Below are 27632 nucleotides of genomic sequence, written 5' to 3'. Positions count from 1 at the left end.
ACCAGGGTTATTCCTCTGGGGTGGATCTTAAATGAGTAATCCCTTGTATTTGAATGTGCTTTAAAAACAATGCAAAAAGGTTGGAGACATACTTGCCCCAGGATTAAGCAAGATCTGAAGTTCAGTGTTTACATCTGGGTTGAGTCCGTCTGCCATTTTATTAATAGATGTTCCACCCGAATCCAAATAATCACTTGATCCTATAAGAAAGGGAAATTAGAATTTTAAATGTCTGCATTTTGGTGACCTGTTAATTGTCTGTTATTGGCAATGGACTGTTCTTTGCTGGTACATGCACAGGAGGCAAGTGGCTTACCTTTCTGTACGGAGAAGAGGACACCGGACTTTGTATTGCTTAGAACAACTGACTGGATTGCTACGTTAGGTTCCACCACTGTTTCATCACCCAGAGAAAAGGAGTAGTTCTCCATTTGCTCAATAAGCCTGTGTAGAATGAAACATAACAACTCCAACATTTTATTGCTACATTTTCCTGTTTGTTTTTAGAACGGCAGTATTTGCTTTTACCCAAAGTCGCGGGGCTAGCTTGATGTAGGCTCTTGGTCACCCAAGCAGTATCAGCTATGGGTTCTCTCTTGTGGAGTGGGCCTTAACACAAATCAGATGTTGGTTGGTTATTCCTGCACATTATTGTCAGCAAATGAAGCTTCCAGTACTGGGAATAGGTTATATTTAGTTGAGTTGTTGCCCATGGAAATCCCTAAACAACCTAGGCTCTTGCTGACACCATAGGGATTTGGAAAAGCATATTCTTTGTATGGAAGTTGACTACACCAGACCCATGTTAAGGGAACAAACTCTAATCTGAATCATTCCGGTTACTTTTCCTCCTAGGCCATGACTACCCCTGGAGCATCTCACATTATGTAAGGACAAGATCAAGTGGGAAGTCAAGTATTTTTCTCTTAATTCCCAAAGCATCAAGCAGTTATTGTACCCTTGAGAGAAATAGATTCTCTGACTATGCTTTAACCTAAGTAGATAAATGGGACTTCCTCCAACATTCTTTCCAATCTGGTACTTACGTGGAAAAGGAGTCCTCATCAATCTCAGCAGCTTTCTGAAAAGCATCTTCACTGGCATCCAAGATCTGGCTCACTGTGGTTATAGCAACTTTTTTTGCCTGCAAGAAGAAGACACATCATAGCATACATGTGTTGTGCACAAACATTACTACTATCATGAGGAATTATCATGGTAGCAAATAGCACAGTTGGCAAGATAGCCCAAAGGAAAGGATTTTTATTTTAAATCAGTGTTTCAGCTGAAGACCTATATAAGACAAAAGAAAGACCTGAGATAAGAAAAAAAAACATAAATGAAGCTGGTGAAGTTGGAGGTTTAGGAGTTTGAATTTGACTTCAGGATAAGATCATTCACAGAGAACCTCTCTACCCATAAAAACAAAAGCGCAAGTGCTTAGCTGAGAGTAGACTCAAATATTGCTGCAGGGTTGCCTGTCCAAACATCACAGCATGGCCCTCAATACTTACAATAACTTATTAGTGGTACTTATATATCAGTAAAATCTTTACTACCAGTAAAAAATATCTTTAGTTTCCCAGGAGTGTGTCAGAGACATATTCTCTTGACCTTTCATGCACATGTCTTTACTGACTAATTTTTCTATAAACTTTAAATTTGGAAGTGTATTTACTTTGAATTATATTTTCCATTACCTTGTTACCTAAGACCTCCTTTTCAAAGGACCTTTGGTAGTTAAAATACTTTGGAAAGAAGATATTTAAAGAACATGAAAAAAAGGAGCCATGCTGATATACCTCATACTGATGGCTTATAACCCTGCTGGCCAATACATGACTCCATTGTTGACAAATGTTGAGTATACTTATTGTTTTTATGTCAGAATTTAGCAGGCTGTGATATTAGACATATAGACCTGGATTAAGGTTGTTTTTGTTTTTTTTTGTTTTTTCAGAAAACCAGAGACCAACCTGTGAGTATGCTTGGAACAAAGAAAGCAAGGTTTAAAGCATATTTCAGAGCAAGTGCTTAGAAAAACTGCTTTTTTGGAACAAAACAGGCATGTCACAGCCTAATACAATTTTTTTTCAAATGTTAACAAGTTTACTTCTTTTTTTTAAACTTTTTTATTAATTTATTCATATTACATCTCAATGGTTATCCCATCCCTTGTATCCTCACATTCTTCGCTCCCTCCCATTTTTCCCTTACTCCCCTCCCCTATGACTGTGACTGAGGGGGACTTCCTCCCCCTTTATATGCTCATAGGGTATCAAGTCTCTTCTTGGCAGCCTGCTATCCTTCCTCTGAGTGCCACCAGGTCTCCCCATCCAGGGGACATGGTCAAATACGGGGCACCAGGGTACGTGTGAAAGTCATATCCTACTCTCCACTCAACTGTGGAGAATGTCCTATCCTAATACAATTCTTAAAGTGTATATAATAAAGCTAAAGAGACTTGTTCATTCCAAGGCATGCTGGCATATTTAATGTAATAACAATTATCACATCAATTCCAGAGGATGTTCAAACAAGGAGCCCTTTTCATTTCTTTGAGCATCTCTCAGGGAGTGTACTCTGCCCAATGGTCTTAACTTTTTATTTTTTATTTTTTATTCTTTTGCTATTATAAATAAAGTTTTTTTGAATGAAGCCATGTACACATCTATGTATATTATTAGATCTGCTTTCATTCTACATGAACAAAGTTCAGTACAGTCCTCAAACCCTAAAATATTTGCCATCTGGACCTTATAGGGAAAGAAAACAACTTTCCAATTCTTGGTTTAAATTGCAACAATAACATTGCACAATAAACATGCCGATTTTTATTGCTGACAGTCATAGGGCCTGTTAGCTACTGGGTTTCCTCCACATTAATCAGTGATATAAATGCTCAACTTCAAGTGAGAAGCTGGTGAAAATAGAGGTGTGATTTGTTTTCCATCTGAGACCACCTGAATTCTGTCCACAGACCCCTTGGAGGGCTGTGGTCCCGGCTCAGGAACTTTTGAATGGAATTACAGTTGAGTTGACGTTTTAGCAGAAGGAAGTTGCTCATTCCTTTGCCATGTAAAACATCTATACCTTTCCACTCCTCATATAAAGGAGCTTTAGATAGTAAGCACAGAGGAAGTCAAGCCTTCCCCAGGATTAGGTGAGCAGCACCACTTTGGATGGGTGCTCATTGCCACAAAGCCACTCTTTCTCCAAGAAGTTCCGTTCTATTAGCCAGTGAATAGAACACTTGAGTTTGGGGCCTGTACACAACTTTCATTTCTTTAGTGAAATGGTGCCATCAGCTTGTTCTCTTTGATGGTACCAATTTTCCCATGAGGTGGACATGAGTTGTTGCTGCCTACTAGAAACACCTTTGGAGGAGGAAGACATCATGGCCACATAAATGGCAAAGTAAGGTCCTGTGGTACATCCTCATGTGACACTAATAAGCAAGGCGAGCTGGAGTATGCCCGTAATCCCAGCACTCAGGACACAGAGGCAGGTGGATCTCTGAGTTTGGGGCCAGCCTGGTCTACAAAGCAAGCCCAGGACAGCCAAGGCTACACGGAGAAACCGTGTCTTGAAAAACAAACAAAACATAGAAGAGAAAGAAAGAAAGAAATGAAATGAAATGAAATGAAATGAAATGAAATGAAGCTAGACAAGAAAAACCAAGTTCTGTATCAGAGAGGACAGGAGTAGTCTGGGAAAATTCTGACCTTCTTTCCTGGCATGGGAGGAACAGGGGTGGGCGTCATTAATAACTCTGTGTGTCAAGGATCTCAAGGCTTGTCTTTGTGTATGTATGTACTCCTGTGTTTGTGTGTGTGTTAGGGTGTGTGTATTCGGGTACAGAAACCAGAAGTCATGTTGGATATCTGTCTCAATCTTCCTCCTTTTGGGGACTGGGTATCTCCATGACTGGGCTGACTGGTCAGTGAGCTCTGCTTCCATAGTGCTGCGATGATGGAGGAAGCTTGGGTTCTCATGGTCCTGATGCAAGCGCCTTACTGGCTGAGCTGCTCCCCAGGCCACAAACTCAAATGGTCTTAACTTGACCACCACCCACCATCCCATGACCACCATCATGGGATAAGGAATAGAATTCAGAATTCCCTTCCCATTCTAGAGTGCTAGGAATCAAACCGAAGGCCCTGAACGTTCGCTTAAAGAAGCACCATCAATAGACTACTATCCCAAACTCCTCTTATGCTCTAAAATCTTGAGTTTCACCTCATCTGCAGCCATTCTGGTTCTATTGAAGATCTGTCCAGTCACTCTGGTGGCAGAAACAATGTTCTCAGCAGATAATTTACCAGCATCGGTGGTTAAAATCTGGGCTTCTGTAGAAATAGTCGTAGATTCTGTCGTGATGTTGTCTATCTGTTTAAAAGTTGTTTTAAAAAAAAAGTAATTTATACAAGTATTCCTAAACATTTTACAAACGATTGCAGTTGAGTGAGCTGAAATTTAGCTGAGCCTCCTGAGTGTCACATTCACCCGGTTTTTCTTGTATTGCTTCTTTCTTTTTGTAAACAACACAGTTCACAAAGTCCAGGAATTTTCCTTCGTTCTCTACTACCTGTTTGCATTTTACTAAGAACAATCTGCTGTAGTCATGTCGCTGCATAACTGGGGCCAGCCTATGTGGGTGGTAGGAACTTAGTTTTACACTAGATGGCACCATCGCTTCAAAAATCAAGCCAGTATTCATTTGGAAGGAGCCAGAAGACAAATTCTATCAGCAGACAGAAAGAGAAAAAAAACAAAACAAAAAACAAAAAACAAAGCAAAACAAAACAAAAAAGAAAACCTGTTGAATTCAAGAGCCAAGTCTCCATCATACACTAGATAATCTGTCTGATGCTTTAAGGTGTGACCATACATGATGCACAGGAGCTGGTTCTGGAAGCCGAGCTCCCTCATATTAGTTAAAGACTCAGAGAGGTTTAGAAGTTGACCCCAAGTTCACACAGCTTGGAAGCTGCAGAGTTGAGAGCCAACTACTGGCTTGTCAGATTCTAGAATCTGCACGCTTTCTTTCAGCGTGTGAGACTGGCAGCTACCTACACATCCTATTTCCCATTCCCAACCCACCACACCCTGCCCATCTGTGCTAAAGGGAGTTGCTGTAGTTTCCCGTGGATTTTAAACTCAACAGTAGCTCTGGCACTGCTTGGTGATAGTCCCTGGCCATCAGAAGTGTACTTTTCCTCATCTGGAATATTTAACTGTGGTTTTTAAATTTTAAACTTGATATAGAAAACTTATTAGTATGCATAAAATGCTTTAAATGATATAGAAAAATCTCCAATTAACCCGTTTTGTGTGTGTGTGTGTGTGTGTGTGTGTGTGTGTGTGTGTGTGTGTTATAACGATACACAAGTGCTTACTCAATACTAACAACACATTGAGTTTTTATTTGATCTTTTCCTATAAGCCAATGATATGCAAATTGCTATAGCTTTACGATGCTGGACAGCAGCAAAGTATAGCTTCTGGTCACGCACAAAGATGATAAAAATAAACAACTGGCAACTTTAGAGTATGCTGTGTTGGTCAACCATGATGATGAATAGGTTAGGTGAATTAAATACATTTTAAACTTGCAGTGGGCTCATCAGGTCTTAATCCTATCTTACATCTTATTGTATTTTATAGCAATAAAGTCTCATTAATTGGTTATATTAGCCATAATTATCTTTAGTATAGAAATGGTATCCAATTGGATAAAGAAGAAATAAGGAAGACACAACACACATGCACCCAGAAGTACCTACATTGAAGTTTACAGCTGCTTCTTGCATGATCATACAAGACAGCACTTCCATGCATGCTTAATTAGTCAATATAATTTAATATGAATTGAAACATATCTAGCCATAAATCTTTATTTTACTAGCTCATGGATACAGCCCTTAGGCCAGTATCAATTTGGAGTTGTCTCCGTCCAAGGGTCATCATTCACATGTTTTTTTTCCCTTCACTTTGATAGAGTAGACTGCCTTTAGTTTCTGAAGTCAGGGCTCTACATTCAGTCAAATGTTGACCGGTCTACAATTATAAGGCCATTTAAAAATATTTTTATGCAACCATTTACCAAAATAAATTGCCAATATTAAACCGATGTTGACTTTACCAAATAAGAATGGTTTCACTTACTGGTTTTGTGATTTATAGTTTGAGAGTTTTAAAAGCATTGAATTGACCATCAGGTATGTGAAGACCAAAGACTTAGCCAAGATCCATAATGTCTTCCAATTACCCATCAGATGGGCTAGAAAGTGTACCTGCATTTCCAGTGTCTTCAGATTTTCACTGCATTTTCCTTCTGTGGCGTTTTGTAATTTTATCTCTCCATACTCAGAAACATAGCACAGTCGCGTTGCTTGAGGATTGCCTGCTGTAATAAAAAGGAAAAAAATGAATAAAGGCAGACACAGAAGTCACCTCGCACATGCTCCATGCCAGTGTGTCTCTGCTGCTTCTCTGGAGACATGGTGTCCACTCATTCTTGAATCTGAGCCACCCCATGACTGACCTTGACCAATGGAATGTGGTATAAATATATGACTCCCAGCACTGGGGCCTCAGAAATTCTTGCTGTTTCAGTCTCTACCCTTTTATGATGTTAGAATACTTTCCTAAGGCACCATATGAGGAAGTGAGCCTAATGACAGAGATACGGGCCATGTCCTGCTGAATTGTGGTGCTGTACCTAACAGCCAGTGTGTATGTTTCACAAATGAACATTCTAGCTGCCATAACCAACCCATAGCCCTGTGAGTAACCTAAAGCATTGTTGTTTTTTGGAAGAGAATTTGGGGTAATTTTAATATCTAGCAATAGAAAAGCAAACCAACTGCTACAGTCTTCTGTACAACTGCCCTGATTTCTAAAGCTGGAGTTTGTACAAAGACCAGTTGCTATTTGCTTCCCTCTTTGTCTCAAGAAAGATTTACTTTCTAATATATAGGAATGAAATGACTTTGAACTGGACACAATGAAGATATACTAGGCTGAGAGCAGAACCAATATGAAAAATTGCTACTAGCTATTAAATTATATGTTAATCTTTTTAATCTCTGTGAAAATCTGGGTAACTCCCAAAAGAGAAAGAATTCCCAAGTATTGCAGCAACAGCCAGATGTTTTATTGGCACTTAGTAAAGCACTTTTTGGGTGGTTTTACTTCCTCAGATTATCACCTGAACTTTCCACCTCATTGTCCTCCAATGATTAGTAATTATAAAATATCTATAGATAAAATCATAATTAGAGGGGTGGCTGATCACAGGGAAATTTTTTCCTCAGGATTAGTATTGAAGTAGTTGTTGTTTTAGAAGTAATTAGATATTGATATGAAATTGATTTAATAACACTTAAAGTAAAATGTTGGAGTTTTCATTAATTTATATGATAACTCTGTGTCTACTTAGACAGAAAAAAGTTTTAACATATATAGGATTTATATTTTTTAAGCAGTCATATATCAAGTGTGTCTCTATTATTCACAGAATTATGAATATTTTTACTCAAACATCATTGAAATGCATTGTAATCACTTGTTCTATAAAACAATTTTTAAAACTCTTAACAAAGAATGAAATATACAACTTTAAAATGATATGGGCTCAGTCTACAATTCAAAAGTATATACATATAATATACATTTCATAACGGTTGCTCAAAAAATCCAATAAATATCAAGTAAGAGATGATACCATGACTCTTTTGTCCCACCAAGGTTTTATATCAAACAGCTGTGATGACCTTCGTGCATATATTACTGATACTTTTCCCAATTCATAGCACACAGTTATGTTTTGTAAGTTGTGCCTGATTTATAAAGCATAAAGGATGTAAGGTAATACAGTATAGAAATTGAAGACAATACTCATCCATAGGCACATTATGCAATATAGCATAGTCTATAACATATTCATATTAAGAAAAACAATCTTTTGATGCTCCCTTTTGCTTCCTAAGACCTTAATCAAGGAGCGTGTACTTTCTAGTCTTATGTCAACTTGACACAAGCTATAGTCATCTGAGAGAAGGGAACCTCATTTTAGAAAATGTTCCCATAAAGATCCGGCTGTAGCCAGGCTTGTAGGGCATTTTCTTTTTTCTTTTCTTTTCTTCGTATTTATTCGTATTACATCCAGATTGTTATTCCCTTGCTTGTATCTTCCCATTCCCTCCGTCCCTCTTCTGCCCTATTCTCCTGCCCTAGACCTTTGACAAAAGAGGACTTCCTCCCCCGCCATATGACGACAGCCTATCAGGTCTTATCTGGATTGCCTGTTTCCCTTTCCTCTGTGTGCGTGCCTGCCCAGCCTCCCCACTAAGGAGAAGAAATGAAATCAGGGGCACCAGAGTTTATGTCACAGGTAGTCCCCCACAACCATGAGAATGAGCTGTCCATTGGCTAGATCTGAACAGGGGGTCTAGGTTTAATGCATGTATTGTCCCTGGTTGGTGCAACAGTTTGTGCACGCCACCCTGGGCCCAGATCTGCTGGCCTTGGTGGTCTCTTTGTGGGGCTCCTGAAACTTCTAGGACCTTCCTTCCTCCCATTCTGCCATACCACTCCATCCAGAGTCCAGCTGGAGTCTCAGCATCTGCTCTGTTCTCCCACTGGGTGGAGTCTCTCAGAGGACATTTATGTTGGGCTAATATCCACTTATAGGTGAATATATACCACGCATGTCTTTCTGGGTCTGGGTTACATCACTCTTGATGATCCTGTCTAGTTCCACCCATTTGCCTGCAAATTTCAAATTTTCCTTGTTTTCAATAGCTGAGTAGTACTTCACTGTGTGAATGTACCACAGTTTATCCATTCTTCGGTGGAGGGACATCTAGGTTGTTTCCTGGTTCTGGCTATTACGAATAAGGCCGCTATGAACGTAGTTGCGCAAATGTCGTTGTTTTATGGTGGAGCATCTTCCCTGTATATGCCCAAGAGTAGTATAGCTGGGCCTTGAGGTAGCACTATTCCCAATTTTCTGAGAAAGTGCCAGATTGATTTCCAAAGTGGTTGCACAAGTTTGCACTTCCACCAGCAATGGAGGAGTGTTCCCCTTTCTCCACATCCTTGCCGACATGTGCTGTCACTTGAGTTTTTTATCTTAGCCATTCTAGTAGGTGTAAGATAGAATCTTAGAGTCCTTTTGATTTGCATTTCCCTGATAACTAAGGCTGTTGAGCATTTCCTTAAGTGTTTCGTGGCCATTTGATGTTCCTCTGTTGAGAATTCTCTGTTTAGCTCTGTACTCCATTTTTTAATTGGATAAGTTGTTTTGGTGGTGTTTAATTTCTTGAGTGTTATGTATGTATGTATATAATGTGTGTGTATACACACACACACACACATATCAGTAGTCCTTTGTGAGATGTAGGGTTGGTAAATATCTTCTCCCAGTCTGTAGACTGTCACTTCGTTCTGTTAACAGTGTTCTTTGCCCTACAGAAACTTTTCAGTTTCATGAGATCCCATTTATTAATTGTTGATGTTAGAACCTGAGCTGTTGGTGTTCTGTTCAGGAAGTTGTCTTCTGTGTCAATGAGTTCAAGCTCTTCCCCACTTTTTCTTCTAACAGATTTAGTGTGTCTGGTTTTGTGTTGAGGCCTTTAATCTACTTGGACTTTAGTTTTATGCCGGGTAATAAATATGAATCTATTTGTATTTTTTTTACATGTAGACATCTCTGGAAAGACACAGTCTGAAAGAAAGTACAGAAGGAAATCTGTACTATGTATTGATTCCAAATAATGTAGGCAAGTGATACAACTTGAAGAATAAAGAAGTAAGATAAAAATAAGGATAAGGAAGTCCCCACAGACAACTGACCTGCAGTAAGGTTTTTAGGGAAATTACAATTCTATGCAGTTCAAATACTGACATTAAAGCAAACCAAGCCCTTCCTTGTCATCTTGTCCAGAGATAGGTTGGCAGGAGAAATGGTAGATATGGCTCAGTCTACCCAGTCCTGCACTTAACCAGAGATTTCAAGGGAAACACATACCATTTAAACTGCCCTCAGGACATGTTTCCAAAGAAGGTCCATATCTGCCCACTGGGATTCTGGCAAAGGTAAAATTCATGTAGGTACTATTTTCACAGAAATTAGCTGTAAAGAAAACACATTTCTCTCATTAGAAATCATATCTTTTATTTGAGAATTTTGAAACCGGATACAAAGTTCAGAACCTTTGCAGTATAATTAAAAGAAGACTCAGAATCAACTGGCCAGTTCAGGAATTTCCATACTTTCAATATGGTTAAATTTCTTCTGTTGGAATAAATATGTTTGATAAGACGTTTCAGTGGGAATGTAAATCATACAGACATTGGCTAGAGGGGAGATATGAGCACTAACACACTAACAAGAATTACATTTTGATTGGTTAGAATCCAGAGAATTGAATGACTACAATCTATGATGGTAAAGACTTTATGAGAATTTGAATCAAAGCAAAAAGGCCAAAACCATGGGTGGTAGGATACACTAACCGGAAGAAATATAGACAATTAATGAGAGTGGATGGAGGGACTCTATTCTAAGCCAGAGGAATGAGAATGAAAAATGTTGGGAAGTACACCTTAATCCAGGAGCCTGACAGTGGTGCTTGGCGCAGAAGCAGACACTCCTGAAGAAACAGTGAACATTTATTGAAGTCAAACCATAAATTTAGCAACTAGAGGGAAAGGAAATGACTTGATTAATTAAGCTTATAAGTATATGCTTATATAGGAAGACTCATCTTGTTTCCAAAAATTAAATATGTTAAGCATCTTCGAAATAGAGTCAAATAGCGCACAACCCCTTGAAAGGACTTGAGGAAATCATATTGCTGGTTGCCTTGGATTAAAGGCTGGAGCCGAAAGGAAAATTCTACCTCTAAATTATAGGGGGAAAATGACATTTGAAAAATGGACAAAGTGTTCTGACCATATAGAGTCTAAAAGGAAAACATAGCTTTGACTGTTAAGGGGTGGGAAACCTCACATTGTTAGCCTTTACAATATTTTTCATATGTGTGTGTGCTTGTGTCTTATTATTGTTTGATACTTTTATACAATTACATAATGCATTTTAGAGTTTTTCCATCCCCACTCCCCTTTCTTATCTCCTGTCCTCTAAAACCCCTTTCCCAACAAGTCCTGGTTCTATTTTCATGCCTTCGTTTTTGTGTTTGATCCACTGAGTTTAATGAGAGCTTTTTGCCCAAGAGCATGAGTGGGAGGATGTTTACTGGGGTAACAGCAAATTTACCAGCGGATACACCACTGAAGAAACTCATGTCACCTCCTCTAACAACAGTTAACTCACAACAGTTCATCGGGAAGAGGATGGAATCTCACAAGAGCCTCTACCATCCCTAATGAAATTTGGTCAGACTGACCTTGGGCAGGGTCTGGTGAAGCTCATCATAGCTGTAGTGAGTTTGTGAGTGAGTGCACATCTTCCTGCTATCATGCTTATTATGTCTATAGTCTAATTTAAAGCTTCCATAATTTTTGCTGCTGTTCTTGCTACTAACAAAAGGCTCACACACAGGTCACCACAGTATTAGCCAAGTAACTTACCAATTGTACATCTCAGCCCTTTCCACTCTGCAGTACAAATGCATCTGCCATTTTGCCTGGTTCCGCCGTTACGGCATAACTGTACAGTGGTGCTTGGCACAGAAGCAGACATTCCTGAAGAAACAGTAAACAGCAGAAAAATTGACAGTTGGCTTCTCTTTTCATGTCTGTAGCCATTTAATATCTATATGCAAAACCAGATTGTCACTGCTGGAGATATCCATTATAACATTCTTGTAAATATCTGGCATTGTGGGTACCAAAAAGATATATTTAAAAGACAGATATTCCAATGAGAATCCTCCAAGAAAGAGGAAATTATAAAGATTATAGATAGGAAGATCGGTAGAGGTAGGTATGTAGATAAATAGATAGATAGATAGGCAGACAGATCAAGTTAAAAGCCTGGAGACTTCCAAATACTATTTTAATACTATGATAGCTAATTTTATGCCAACTTGACACGGGCTAGAGTCATCTGAGAGGAAGGAACTCCAATTGAGAAAATGCCTCCATAGACTGGGTTCTAGGTAAGCCTATAAAGCATTTTCTTAATTAGTGGTAGATGAGGAAGAGCCCAGCCCATTTTGAGTGGTGCCATTTCTGGGCTGGTGGTCCTCGGTTCTATAAGAAAGCAGAATGAGCAAGCCACGGGGAGTAAGTCAGTAAACAGCACTCCCCCATGGCCTCTGCATCAGCCCCTGGCTCCAGGTCCCTGTCCTGATTGAGTTCCTGCCCTCACTCCTTTTGATGATGGACTGGTATATGGAAGTGTGAGTGAAACAAACCCTTTCCTCCCCGTGTTGCTTTTGGTCATGGTGTTTCCTCGCAGCAATAAAAAACCATCAAGACAATACAAAGGAAACAATGAGGACAGAGGTCACATCACCAAGAAAGACATTCCTAAAGACACAGTACTTGAGTTAGCCTGTGGAATTAAATCAAATAAACCTGGGTAAAAACTAGGTACCCAAATTGGAAGCATAGAAAGAGCAGCATCAAAGAAGGGTCGGGTGCTCAATAGGTAAAGTGCTCTCTGTGCAAGCCTGAGTTCACTCCTTAGAACTCGGGAACTCTGTGGAAAAGGCAGACACGGTGGTACCCACTTCCAGTGCTAGGAAGGCAGACACTGGTAGATGTCTGGACTTTAATAGCCAAACAGACTATTTATTGATTCAAGGCCTCAGGCTAATGTGAGAACCTGTCTCAAAAACAGAGTGGATGATGCTTAAGGGATGGCAACATTAGAGATTGACCTTTGACCTCCACAAGTGCGCAAACATGTACTATACAACATGCATCATACATGCATACTCCAAAGCAAAGTGTAGCATCACAAAGCATGGAAATTTCTCTCATGTCCTGACAACAGAGTAGAACTTACATAATAGCAATGGTCCCATATGGGATATCAGTGGAACATAGATTGTGAAGAACTTTACATGCTAAGACCAGGAGATTAAATCCTGAGGGAATTCTGAGGTATCAGAAGACAAAGGAGATCAGGAATGTTTTCCAAGGTTACTTCTCCAGCAATAGCTGAAGAGACTTGAGCTGGTGGGGTGGGCAGCTCCTCAGCAGTGGCACTAAGATAGTAGGTGACATTCCTCTCAGGAAGCACACCTGAGATAGGAACCCTTTCGAAACCCTTACTCTCAGCTGAGAACACTAGCATCCTACGTTAGTAAAGTGGATGGTGAAGTGCCCGTTCAGTTCCAACGAGAGTAGAGTGGATTGTATCACATTGCGGCTCCTGTGGAAAACAGCCTTAGACTCTCAGCAGCATTTCCAAGTGCAGTAACACCAGCAACGACAGCAAAGCCTGCTTGAGAATACTGGGAAGCAAAGAAAAATATTCAGCAATTAAACGGAATTTGGTTTCTATAGTTGTCCCACTAAGGGCATAACTGAGTCTGAGTAAACAAAGCACAAGAAAATCCAGCAAAAAGTGAGAGTCTTAATAGATTCAGGTGTGAGAAGGCACTGGTGTTGACAGAGCAACTGGACTCTAAGAGAGATATCCCAAAGAGAAAAAAAAAAGATGGTCCAATGTCTGGGTATAAATTTCCATTAAATATGTAGAAAGAAAAGGTTTGAAAAAATAGAATTATAAAAACCCACAGAGAGAGAGAGAGAGAGAGGGGGGGGGGAGAGAGAGAGAGAGAGAGAGAACAAACCAAGGAAGATAAAGCTTAGGACTTCTCACAATTGGTTAAAAACTTAGAGACCCAAGAAACTCAGAGGATCACAGGCAAAATAAATATGAATATGACCAAACTGTGGAAGTTCATATTTTAAGAAAAATTCTGGAAAAAAATTAAGAGCCTACACTTTTACTCATGAATCGAGAAGGCAAAAAAAAAAATTCAGTCTTACATAAGTTCTCTAAGAAAATAGAAAATCAAAACTACCAAAGTCATTTTATAAGGCAAAATGAAAACACCTTAAAAGCTTATATGACAAGTCATTACAAAACATTACATTTTAGACCACTCAATTTCACTTTTATATTTTTATAACTCCTTGTCTTAGTTAGGGTCACCATTATTGTGATGACACACCATGAACAAAAACATCCTAGGAAGGAAAGGGCTTCTTAGGCTTACACTTCCATAGCAGTGTTCACCACTGAAGCATGACAGAACAGGAACACAAGAAGGTAGGAACCGAGAGGCAAGAGCTGATGCAGAGGCCATAAAGGGGTGCTGCTTACTGGGTTGCTCAATCTATTTACTTGTGGAGGTATGCACCCTGTCACAATGGTCCAAGCCCTCATCCATCATTCACTAAGAAAATGCCCTAAAAACTTAATCTGCCTACAAGCCTGATCTCCTAGAGGCTTTTTCTCACTTAATGTTCCCTCCTGTCAGATGACTATAGCATCAATAACAAGCCACATCCTTTCCTTCCTGTTCATTCCTAATATCACACAATAATATCAGCATCACAATGTAAAACATTTTACAAACTTAAAAAATCCCATAGTCCTAAAAAAAAAAAAAAAACACTTTAAAAGTTATCTCTTTAAAAATATGCATTCTCTTTTAAAATCCAAAATTCTGTAAAACTCCAAAATTCTCCCTTCTCCCCCATCTCTCAACCTTGGGCTCCTGTAAAATCAAAAATAAATTAAGCACTTTACTTCAAGATGGAGGAATTCAAACACTTGAAAAGTTCAGTCTCTTCTTAAATATCCAGAGTCTCTTTTAAAATCCAAAGTCTGTCAACTGTGGGCTCCTATAAAACCCAAAATAAATTAAATCCTTTCTCATTTCAAAAGGGAAGAACCAAGGCACAGCCATAACCAAATCAAATTGAAACCAGACTCTACCTGTGTAAATAACTCAGTGTCCAGTGTTCGGGTCCACTCATGTTCTTCTGAGCTCCTCCGAAGCGCTTGGCTAGCCATCCATAGTGCACAACACTTATGTTTTAAGCATAGGCTATCTCCACTCTACAACTACTCCTGTCCTTGGTGGTCGTTTTGTGGGACTGGCATCTCCAAAATGTTGGGGTCTCCTGGTGCAACTGAGATGCACTTGGACTGATGGTCTCTCCTGGGCTCTCTTCACGGCGTCAAGGGTCAAGTCTCAGCTTCTCTGCATGGCTCCTTCAATCCTGGGCCTTCAGCTGCTACTGAGGGTGCGCTTTCACCAGTGGCCTCTCATAATGCCAAGCCTCAGCCGTTCGCCATGACCCTGCCATGCCTTCAAAACCAGTACCACCTGGGAGACCCTTAAACTTGACCCGTGGCAGCTGTCAGCATGAGGTACAACCTCCGCCACCTCAGGAACACAATTTCTGTGTGCTAACTCGGGGAAAATGCTTCTGAGACAATGTCACCTGGTCTCCTCTCACTCACCACTAATTTCTCAGCTCCAGCTGACCAGCATCGATTATCCCAGCAAAACAAAAGTTTTTCTATAGTTGTTCTGGGATCTTGTTCATCACAGCTGATTCTTAAGTCCCAGCGAAATAGAACCACCGATTCTTAACTCAAAATATGCAACAGCATCTTTAAGGGACTCTCAAACTTCTCTCTGGAGCTTTGCAAGCAAGCCTTCCATTGTCCGGATTTCTCTCAACACTCTTTTCTTCCAAACTCCCACAGAACAAATAGCTCACCAAGCTTTGAACTCTCAAGAGCTTTTCTAACCTAAAGGTCCAAAGCCCTTCTATAAATTTCCCCAAAACAGCATGGCTGGGCCTGTCACAGCAACACCGCTATTCCTGGTACCAATTTCTGTTAGGGTTACCAGTTTAGTCACGGTTACTATTACTGTGATGAGACATTGTGGCCAAGACAACTAACAACTGAAAGAAAGGGTTTATTTCATTCGTAATTCCATAGAACAGTTTATCTTCAAAAAGCAGTAAGGGCAAGAACCCAAGACAGGAACCAGGAGGCAGAAATTGATGCAAAGCCCGTGGTGAAGTGCTGCTTACTGGCTTGCTCCTCCTGGCTTACTCAGCCTGCTTTCTTATAGAACCCAGGACCACCAGCCCAGGGGTGTACCTGCTTACAATGGGCTGGACCCTCCCCCATCAATCACTAATTAAGAAAATGCCCTACAGGCTTGCCTATAGCCCTATCTTATGGAGGCATTTTTCTCAGTTCAGTTTCACTCCTCTCAGATGACTTTAGCATACGTCAAGTTGACATAAAAGTAGCCAGCACATGCCTTTAAAATAGCCGCAAATGAAATCAAACAACAAATAAAACATATACCACACTGTCAAGTAAGTTTTATCCCAGGAATGGAAGATTGGTTCAAAAATATTAAATCAGCTGATTAATATTTACCATCTGACCATATGATAGAATAAACAGAAAATCATCAACGCAGGGAGCAGAATGTCTCACAGATTAAAAGCAAAATGCCTAGCAAACAAATAATAAACAAGAATTTCAAATTCATACAAGCCATCCAAGTCAAAACAAGGAAGACTGGGTAGACTCAACATAAAACAAAGACATTAGTGGGAGATCAAAGCAAATGCTGAGACTCACAGACAAACTTTGGGATGGCATACAGAGAATCTTATGGAAGAGTTGGGGGATAGAAGGACCTGGAGGGGACAGGAGCTCCACAAGGAGACAAATGGAGCCAACAAATCTGAACCAGGGGTGGTGAGTGGGGGCTGGGGGTGGGGTCTGCAGAGACCGGTGCCCCAACCGAGGACCATGCATAGTGAGGACCTAGAGCCCCTGCTCAGATGTAGTAGACAGGCAGCACAGTCTCCTTGTGGGTCCCCTAATATGTGGAGTAGAGGCTACATCTGACATGGACTCTGGTGCCCACTTGTTGATCACTTCTGCCTGCCAGGCCACAGAGGAAGAAGATTCAGGCAGTCCAGATGAAACTTGATAGGCTGCAGTCAGATGATAGGGGAGGAGGGCTCCCCCCTTTCTGAGGATTACGGGAGGGGGAGGGGAGGGGAAGGGAGGGTAGGACCAGGAGGAGACGAGGGCGGGGACTACAATCAAGATGTAAGGTGAACAAATTAAAAAAAAATTTTTTTAAAAGACATCAATGAAATAAAAAGTTTAAAAATAGATAAAATAGTAGTTTGGTAATAAAACATTTGCTTAACATGTGAAATGCCCCAGATTGATCCCAGAATCACAAATAAACTAAAAAGCCAAAAAGGTAAATCAGACACAATCAATTCATCTTTTAAGTATTTATGAAAGCTACTAATTGATATAATTTGTTTTTATTTTTTGTTGGCTTGTTTGTTTGTTTTCTTACAAACAGAAATGTAAGTACAAACTAACATAGTAAAAATGGCCATCCTACCAAAAGTAATCTACAGATTCAATGCAATCCCTATCAAAATATCTACACAATTTTTTAAAGACATTGAAAGTTCAATTCTGAACTTCATACGGAAAAACCAAAAACCCAGAATAGCTAAAACAATCTTGTACAATAAAAGGTGCTCCGGAGGAATCTCCATACCTGATCTCAAACTGCACTATAAAGCAATAGTAATTAAAACAGCATGGTACTAGCACAGCAACAGGCTGGTTGATCAGTGGAATCGAATCGAAGACCCAGATATGAATCCACACACATATGGTCACTTGATTTTTGACAAAGAAGCCAAATCCATTAGATGGAAAAAGGATAGCATCTTCAAAAAATGGTGCTGGTCTAACTGGATGTCTATGTGTAAAAAAATGCCACCGGACCCATATTTGTCACCTTGCACAAAACTCAAATCCAAGTGGATCAAAGACCTCAACATAAAAACCAGAGACACTAAGTCACTTAGAAGAAAAAGTGGGGAAGAGCCTGGAACATATTGGCACAGGAGACAACTTCCTAAACAGAACACCAACAGTCCAGGCCTTAATGTCAACAATTAATAAATGGGACCTCATGAGGCTGAGAAGCTTCTGTAAGGCAGGAGACACTGTCAAGAGAACAAAGCGACAGCCTACAGACTAGGAAAAGATCTTCACCAACCCTACATCTGACAAAGGTCTAATATCCAAAATATATAAAGAACTCAAGAAATTAAACACCACCAAACCAAATAACCCAATTGAGAAATGTGACTTGGAACTAAACAGAGAATTCTCAACAGAGGAATATCAAATGGCTGAGAAACACTTAAAGAAATGCTCAACCTCCTTAGTCATCAGTGAAATGCAAATCAAAACAACTCTGAGATTCCATCTCACACCCATCAGAATGGCTAAGATAAACAATTCAAGTGAAACCACATGCTGGCGAGGATGTGGAGAGAGAGGAACACTCCTTCATTGCTGTTGGGAATGCAAACTAGTACAGCCACTTTGGAAATCTATCTGGTGCTATCTCAGAAAAATGGGAATAGGGCTTCCTCAAGACCCAGCTATTCCACTCCTTGGAATATACCCAGAAGATGCTCCAGCACACAACAAGAAAATTTGCTCAACCATGTTCATAGCAGCCTTATTCATAATAGGCTGGAAACAGCCTAAGTGCCCATCAGTAGAAAAGTGGATAAAGAAACTGTGGTACATATACACTATGGAATACTATTCAGCTATTAAAAACAAGGAATTCCCGAAATTTGTGGACAAATGGATTGAGCTGGAAATGATCATAATGAGTGAGTTAACCCAGAAGCAGAAAGACTCAAATGATATATACTCACTTATATCTGCATACTAGCCCAAGGGGCATGTCCCATGAAAGCCTTCACTTACCAGGAAAGTGGGACAGAGGGGAGGACATCCTATTGGGACTCTAGATGAGAGAAACATGGGAGAATAGCAAAGGAGAAGGATCCAGAGGGTCCTAGAAACCTACAAGTAGAACATTATGGTAGGCAGATTTGGGCCCAGGGATCCCGCTCAAACTAAGGCACCAGCCAAGGACAATACAGGCGGTAAACTTTAAACCCCTACCCAGATCTAGCCAATGGACAGAACATTCTCCACAGTTGAGTGGAGAGTGGGGTCTAACTTTCACACAAACTATGGTGCCTCATATTTGACCATGCCCCCTGGAGGGGGAGACCTGATGACACTCAGAGGAAGGATAGCAGGTTACCAAGAAGAGACTTGATACCCTATGAGCATATATAGGGGGAGGAAATCCCCCTCAGGAACAGTCATAGGGGAGGGGAATAAGGGGAAAATGGTAGGGAGGGAAAAATGGGAGGATACAAGGGATGGGATAACCATTGAGATGTAACAAGAATAAATTAATAAAAAAATTTTTAAAAAGAAATGTTCTGAACTAACTAGGTGAACATATCACCCCAAAAATTCAATTTAATATGGATCACACACCGAAAATAAAGCTAAAAACATAAAGCTTTCAAAATAAAATGTAAGGAGATGTATTTGCAACTTTGGGACAAGAAACTATATTTAAAAGACAAAAACAGTACTAAACCTAAAAATTAGAAACTGCATTTAATCTAAATTAAAAACTACTGCTCATTAAAATGTTTTTTTTTTCAGAAAGTAAATATGATAGTCACAGACTTAGAGAAAATAGTGTGACTGTGCATGCACGTGCATGCGTGCATATGGGGGGACAGATGGGTAATATAAATTAGAAAAAGAGGTAGTATAAATTAGAATTGCAAATTAAGTCATAAGTACGAATGGTAATTTATAAAGAATATATATCATAATAAGAGTGCAAACCACACAGTTTTGATTTTTAATCATCAAGAGTGGAATGGACACTGTAAAATCAAAGCCATGTATACAACCATTAGCACAAGAAAACGCTCTGCATCTAATCGTTAGAGAAACAAGGCTTTAGAGGAATAATGTCTTACTCCATACTATCATAAATATGTGACCTGTGGGATGAAATAGAGTTCATTCGCAGACCGAGAACATTCAGGCAATGCTTGAGAAGGAAGCAGGAAGTTCAGTAGAGGGAAAAAATGAAAATGGAGACACAGATTTTCAGCTTTCAAAAATTATTTCCCATCAGATCATAAATTCAGTGTAATTTGCACAAAACTAACAGAAGAAAATTTGATGGCCTTGGGAAACACAATACAGTTTTAGATATCTTACAAAGATCACAGGCCACTAAAATGAGTGTATATGTAAGACTTCAAAACAATTCTGTGGTTTTGTTGTTCTTTCCTCTTGCCATGTTTTACGGTGCTGCCACACTGAACACAACCCATGATTTTACAGTGCTGCCACACTGAACACAACCCATGACTTTACAGTGCTGCCACACTGAACACAACCCATGACTTTACAGTGCTGCCCCACTGAACACAACCCATGACCTTACAGTGCTGCCACACTGAACACAACCCATGACTTTACAGTGCTGCCACACTGAACACATCCCATGACTTTGCAGTGCTGCCACATTGAACACAACCCATGACTTTGCAGTGCTGCCACACTGAACACAACCTATGACTTTACAGTGCTGCCACACTGAACACAACCCATGACTTTACAGTGCTGCCCCACTGAACACAACCCATGACCTTACAGTGCTGCCACACTGAACACAACCCATGACCTTACAGTGCTGCCCCACTGAACACAACCCATGACTTTACAGTGCTGCCCCGCTGAACACAACCCATGACCTTACAGTGCTGCCACGCTGAACACAACCCATGACTTTACAGTGCTGCCACGCTGAACACAACGCATGACTTTGCAGTGCTGCCACGCTGAACACAACCCATGACTTTACAGTGCTGCCACGCTGAACACAACGCATGACTTTGCAGTGCTGCCACACTGAACACAACCCATGACTTTACAGTGCTGCCACACTGAACACATCCCATGACTTTGCAGTGCTGCCACATTGAACACAACCCATGACTTTGCAGTGCTGCCACACTGAACACAACCTATGACTTTACAGTGCTGCCACACTGAACACAACCCATGACTTTACAGTGCTGCCCCACTGAACACAACCCATGACCTTACAGTGCTGCCACACTGAACACAACCCATGACTTTACAGTGCTGCCCCACTGAACACAACCCATGACTTTACAGTGCTGCCCCACTGAACACAACCCATGACTTTACAGTGCTGCCACGCTGAACACAACCCATGACTTTACAGTGCTGCCACGCTGAACACAACCCATGACTTTACAGTGCTGCCACGCTGAACACAACGCATGACTTTGCAGTGCTGCCACGCTGAACACAACCCATGACTTTACAGTGCTGCCACGCTGAACACAACCCATGACTTTACAGTGCTGCCACGCTGAACACAACGCATGACTTTGCAGTGCTGCCACGCTGAACACAACCCATGACTTTATAGTGCTGCCACGCTGAACATAACCCATGACATTTTCACACAGGGCTCTTAAAAACTGCTTATTCAATTGCTTTTAGAATTTTTTAAAATTACATATTGCAGTTTATTTTGTGTGTGCATGTGTGAATGTAGGTGGAAGTCAGAGGACAGGTTGTGACGATAACGGGTTTTTCTTATTCATTTATTTATGCAGATAGAGACCATTCCATTTGATTCAGCTGAGATATTTTTGGAGGTAAAGCTTCCTGTGGCAGTTGGCTATGATTTTGTTTCTACCCCACTTATCTGTTCTGGGGTGCTTTTGTTTCTTTGTATATTGTTGAATTACTAGTTTTTTCTTTTATTAATCATTCTAAAACTTTATTTGCTTAAGTTCATCTTTTCAAATACTTCATTTTTATCTAAACTTTTCTTTCATCTTTTTGATTTAATTCCATTTTTTAAAAAAATATTATCACCAAACATATTTCTTTTTTTAAAATTCTTTGTTTTCCCCCTGAGACAAGGTTTCGCTGTGTATCCCTGGTTGTTCTGGAACTCCCTCTGTAGAGCAGGCTGGCTTCAGTCTTCTGAGTGCTGGGGTTAAAGGTGTGCACCACAACCAGGTTGTTTTCTATGTCTAAAGCTGAAATGATTCCAGCATAAGATGGTGTAGCCTAGCTTGTCTCTATGTGAGCAGGTTAAAGAAGATCAGGATAAATACAGATTTTTATCTGAAAAAGAGAAATAGATGATAATAAAAGAAAACTTTAGCCATCTATGGAGGGAAATGAAAGGATCTCAGAAAACACAGATGTGCAGAAGGTCTGGCCTGAGGGGGCGGCGTAACATATATTGCAGAGAGTTAAGCTAAACACAGTCTCCGTGCTGGCACAGGAGTAGAAGCAGAAGCTGCATTCAGAAGGTAGGATTGATGGACGTCTAGAATCCCACCTTCAAGGTAAGTTCACAGGCCTATAATCCCAGCAGAAGGATCAGAAATTCAGGGCCATCCCAGACTTGGTTAGCTACTCACTTACATGTGCTTCATGAGACCCTGACTCAAATCCACCACCATAGCAAGAAAAGTTAGGTGATAAGAGTTACTTAATGTTCCAGTGGCATAGAAAACAGACGTTTCCTAATCTCCCTTTTATGGATGAGGTCACTCCTGAAGGCTTCAGGTGCCACATTGGTAGCTCAGGTCCAACTTCCCCAGTAGACAGTATAGCCCCATGCCTTCTGAATCTGTGGATGTGCCAAACCCACAACCTCTAGAGTTTATGACAGTGCCTACTCATCATTATGGTATCAATATTGAATATTGATCGTAATTGTATTGAATATTTAATTATAAATTATATACATTTAATAACTAGGAAGGCAGGAAGGAGCATCTATCCACATCTAGTAATTCTGGCTCTTAAATTATAAGTCTTATAGCTAAGGAATATTTTTAAGCCAAAGTCATAGCTTGTATCTTTAGATCTCAGAACATTTCTAGTGAAGATTAAGTTTTTACTGCATGGCTTCTCTGTCATTTAAATTCTAGTTAAGTTCAAGCTGGACTGCCCACTCCTCTATTTTAATTAGATAGATAGATAGATAGATAGATAGATAGATAGATAGATGATAGATAGATAATTATAGCTATGGTCACAAAAAAGACATTAGGCTTGCCACATTTAAGAAAATGTATTTTTTTTTTTTTGTGGAGAAAAGAAAGAAAGAGAGAAAGGGAGACAGAAACCCTAAAAGATGTATGTAAATAAAACACAAAGTATATCTTTTTTTAAGATAAAATTGTTCAATATTAACTAATTGGTTAACATTTTCAGTAAATGTTTTAGTAAGCTTTCTTCTGCTAGTGAGGTGGCATAAATACTGAAAGCAGATATTCTATGGCTGCTCTAGGAACGCTCTCTGTTTCTCTTTTCAGCTAGTCAATTTAACTTAATGATTAAACCTACTGTAAAGTTTTGGTGTGATAAGTTGAGACTCAATCCAAAGGTCTAGTGTGGGACAATAGTATCCTTTCAGGGTATAATTCATTTATAACTGCTCAGTGTTGAATGACATAAAACTTCGTAAATTAGAGACTAGTTCCCCAAGTGTATTGACCGCTTACGAGATACAAGACATCAGAGTAAGTCAGTAAGTCTTCAACTGCATCGACTCATTTAATTCTCAGAATAGTCTCATGCCACAGAATTTATTATCACTCTTGTAAGAGGGGAAAACTCAAGCATGGGAGCACTGACTAACTTGCCCAGTCACTAGGGTTGAGATTTAAAGTGAGGCAGGCTGGCTCCGTGTGTATCTTCCTACTCACAGATACAGTCCTGGCCACCTAATTCTGAAAGGATGTTTAAGAGCTTGTCATCAGAGTCTGATGCAGACTGATGGTCATAGCCAAAACCATCTAACACCTGGAAATCTAGGAATAATCCGCTAAGCCAAGAGGGCAGCTTCTTAGTATAAGAAAATGGCTGCTGAAGTGGGATCAATAGACATTCCTGATTCTTAAATCAATCCAGATCACTGTCCCTCAGTCACTTGTACAACAAAACCTATCCCTTGAGTGAGGGGTGAGACTCCTTGTTTTCGTGGATAATTTTGCATTAAAAAATATTGAGCACGTGGATACGTGAGAAACCAGGCAAGAGGGAGGAAGGGACAGGACAGAGATGTGTAACTGCAGAATTGAAACTGAACAGCACCCCAGTCACCTAAAACACACTTTCCTCTATTTATAAACCGCTTCTCTGGACTGCTTTAAAAAAAAAAAAAAAGACTATTGCAAGTTACCAAGAAGAGACTCGATATCCTAAGACCATATATAGGGGGAGGAGGTAGGTCTCCCTCAATCACAGACATAGGGGAGGGGAGAAGGGGGGAAGTGGGAGGGAGGGAAGAATGGGAGGAAACAGGGGAAGGGCTAACAATCGAGATGTAATATGAATAAATTAATTTTTTTAAAAAATTTAAAAAAACAGCCAAGGCTAACACAGAGAGACCTTGTCTCAAAAAACCAAAATAAATAAGTAAATAAGTAAATAAATAATAAAATGATTTAACTATTTAATCAAAAATAAACACAAAATAAGAATAAAAATTCAAAAAAAAAAAAAAAGAAAGAAAGAAAAAAAAAGACTAAAATGATCCTCATGTTCCAGGATCAGTTGCAGGAGTAAGATTTATTATTGAGCTTGATTCTGCAGGATGTACTAAATTATGTAAAAAGAGAGAAAAAGATTATTTTCTGAGCAGCAATAAACTCACCTGATAGCTCTCATTCTCTACTGACTGAGAATTATGGGAGCTGTAAAGTCTGACCTTGGGTTTGATACTATCTAAACTTCCTGAAACCCCTTCTGAGGCCAGCGGAGGAACAAGTCTGCCCTGGGGGCGGGGGGGGGGGGGGGGAGGGGGGGGAGCGAGAAAGGTTATGTCTGGAGTAGGGAAGGGACAAAAGGCAGGGGATTCTTAGAGCCAGAAGATCTAGAGGATACAGTTAAGAAAGGTATTGCCATTATGTGTTGAGGTTGAGACGCCCTCTCGTTAACACAAATTAAAGAAAGCCCCCTCTCACTGCTGCATTGTGGACACCTGGTTTTGTTTATATTAGGATTAGCTCAAGCTGGTAAATGTCAAAGGAGGGAGGAAATGCAATGAAATTCACACTTGTATTTAACTTTCATTATCAACTGTGAAGGGACTCAAAGCCACAGTGCTTCCTGCATTGCAAGCCTCTTGCTGTTAGAAGAATGAAGCAATGGAGATACACTTCTTAAATGACGGCCCAGTGTGAAAGGGCTGGGTTCTGCAAGTACACAGATATCTCTTTAATATAAATGTGCCCTGCAAGATTGCTGGTCATGTGGGTAAACAAGAGGCTATTTGCCATTGGGAAAAAAGATCTTAATGAAGCCTGGAGTCAGATGATCATGTGCCACATGGCTTCGGGCAGCAGCAGAAAACAAAAGTACTGTCTTTCAAGCATCCCAACTTGTGTTTCTCTTCTCATTCTAAAGGGATGCACGAGGATTTGGTAGCTTTTGTCATCTCATTTCTGAACACAACTATTTGACAATTCCTCATCCATGCTATGGACCGAACGCATCCTGTCAAAAGTCGTGTGTTGAAATCGAAGTCCCAATATAATAACATCAGTGAATGTTCACATTTTTAAAAGGTGAGTAGTCCGTGGAGGTAAACCTTTCATGGTGGACTTAATGCCACACACAAGTGCAGGGGGAAGGACATCAGACCCAAGAGAGAGCCCTTCACTAGACATCGACGCTAATTCTCACTTTCCCTCAGACTCCTTGTCCCCACAACTTTGAGAAAAGAGATTTCTATGGGTATAAAGTACCTAATTATGGTTAAGTTTTGTTATAATCTCCCTAACAAAGTCCACCTTCTAGTTGTATAAGATTTATTTATTCATCTCAGTAACACAAATCGAGTTGTAGGGAACCCGTTAGGTTTGTAAGTCAGGTCCCTGTTCTCTTCAAAAAAGTAAAAAAAAAAGTATGAAGAAATGAACGGCAATGAGAACCATGACAAAACTACACATAAAAGTGGGGGGGAAGGAATGGGCTAAGAACTTGTGTTCTGTTGGTAGGAAAATCTCCACGAAGTGGTGACGTTCACCTGGAGACTTAAACCACCAAAGCGGATGTCCATGTGAAATGGGATGAAGGCACGTGTGGAAACCATCAAAGCGGATGTCCACGTGAAATGGGGTGAAGGCTCGTGTGGGCAAACTAACACTGCAAGGAAGAACCTAGTCTAGAACTCCGTTTGGGAACTGCAGATGCCATCAATACTACGGAATGTTTCCTTTGCTCAAAGAAATGTCCGATGGGTATGTGTTGGCCATGAGTTAGAGAGCATGGATGATACAGTGCACATGGCAATGTGTAAGTCATTGCTAGTTAATAACTCCACCGATGCCATATAAAAATGACAGCCAGCCCTGAAAGACGCTTCAGCTACTCCTGTGCAGCATTGCCGAGTGCCAAAAGCAGAGCCTTAATTGCTGGTGACCTTTTATCAAGAGGCACAGTTCAGAAACAAGGGTATGATTTTTCAAATTCCATTTTGCTCAAAGAAGGTCACTAGGATTCTATAGACCATGTGCTCATGTGAGTCTTTGCCATTCAAGCCAATGGTTCACAAAAAACAAACAAACAAACAAACACAACAACAAAAATACCCCACACATAAGTGGATCCCCCTCAGCCTTTGACTATTCTGCACTTTCTGTCCTCTCTTCAGTATTCTTCCTCATGTTGGCTTTGAACTTTGTCCTTGTAATGGCTCTGTTCAACTGTGTCCTTTACAAGTCACAAGTTTCCCTTTAAAAACTGATGTTTATTACAGGTACAGCAAGAAGAAAGACACGTCCCAAATGTGTGACTTGTAAATGAACTCTTACACATTTGGTACAGCCAAACACTGAGAAAGACTCTTTATGGTTTGCTTAAACCTGAACTAAGGTATTTTACACACCTTAACACTTTTCATTGTATTCTTTTGTCCTGCTTCATTTCTTACTCGAGTTCTCTTTATGCTGCCAGCACAGTATTCTCTGACTTTAGTTCTTTTCGGGTAGGGTAGGGATGGCTCCATTCTAGGCTATCGCTTCAGCTGCAGGGAGGATCAAGCATTTGCTCCCAGCATGGGATTCTGCAGCCTGGCACCACTGCACAGCAGTTCCCTGCCTTCCCTGAGGGCAGACTACTCCTCCTTCTTGGAATTAGTTACCTCGATCCATTCAGATTCACAAGTTCTCGACATCAACTTGGATTCCCTTTATAGCAGTGGTTCTCAACCTCCCTACTTCTGCGACCCTTTAAAACAGTTCCTCATGTTCTGGTGACCGCCCCCCCCAACCCCAACCATAACATTATTTTCGTTGCTACTTCATAACTGCAATTTTGCTACTGTTATGAGCTGTAACGAAAATTCTGTGTTTTCCATGGTCTTAGGTGGCCCCAGTGAAAGTGTCATTTGAATTAGACGCCCCACCCCCCAACGGTGTAGTGACCCAAAGGTTGAGAACCACTGCTTTGTGGCCAATCCCCAGAAGCCAAGGGATGCAGAATTAGAGTCATTGGAAATGTATTTTTTGAGTTCTCAGGGGCTTTAGTTTAATGCCATCATTTCACACATAGCCGCGCGTCTGCCCTTACTTCCCACACGGGGTCTGAAACCCAGCAGGAGACTGGCAAGCACACGCTGAACCAGCAAGAGAGAACCCTTTAA

General features: G+C 40.3%; 1 protein-coding gene and 1 long non-coding RNA gene across 4 annotated transcripts in view; one reads left to right on the top strand and one right to left on the bottom strand.

Annotated features, from left to right (window-relative positions):
- Nucleotides 1-26400, top strand: part of LOC311608687 — a 40316-nt gene extending 13916 nt beyond the window's left edge. Inside the window, exons 2-3 of the long non-coding RNA XR_014783082.1 lie at nt 25394-25554; nt 25987-26400. This is a non-coding gene — a long non-coding RNA (uncharacterized lncRNA). The remainder of the gene's footprint in view (nt 1-25393; nt 25555-25986) is intronic.
- ADGRG7 (adhesion G protein-coupled receptor G7) overlaps nt 1-27632 on the bottom strand; it is a 60306-nt gene that overhangs the window by 31372 nt on the left and 1302 nt on the right. Inside the window, exons 1-8 of one of the 3 annotated variants that reach the window (XM_084801236.1) lie at nt 14933-15251; nt 11602-11715; nt 10037-10141; nt 6297-6409; nt 4240-4389; nt 1047-1144; nt 317-444; nt 93-200 (exon numbers count right to left, since the gene is read on the bottom strand). In XM_084801236.1, the coding sequence (XP_084657362.1) occupies nt 93-200; nt 317-444; nt 1047-1144; nt 4240-4389; nt 6297-6409; nt 10037-10141; nt 11602-11713 (814 nt within the window). In that variant the 5' untranslated portion in view covers nt 11714-11715; nt 14933-15251. Of the gene's footprint in view, nt 1-92; nt 201-316; nt 445-1046; nt 1145-4239; nt 4390-6296; nt 6410-10036; nt 10142-11601; nt 11716-14932; nt 15252-27632 lie in introns of those variants that run through there. The other 2 variants (XM_084801235.1, XM_084801234.1) reach the window with 2 other exon arrangements.

This window comes from Acomys minous (assembly GCF_964271855.1).
Source record: "Acomys minous genome assembly, chromosome: 11".
Taxonomy (NCBI): Eukaryota; Metazoa; Chordata; class Mammalia; order Rodentia; family Muridae; genus Acomys; species Acomys minous.
The sequence above is the reverse complement of the archived record's forward strand: the minus strand, read 5'-3'. Positions and strand labels throughout refer to the sequence as shown.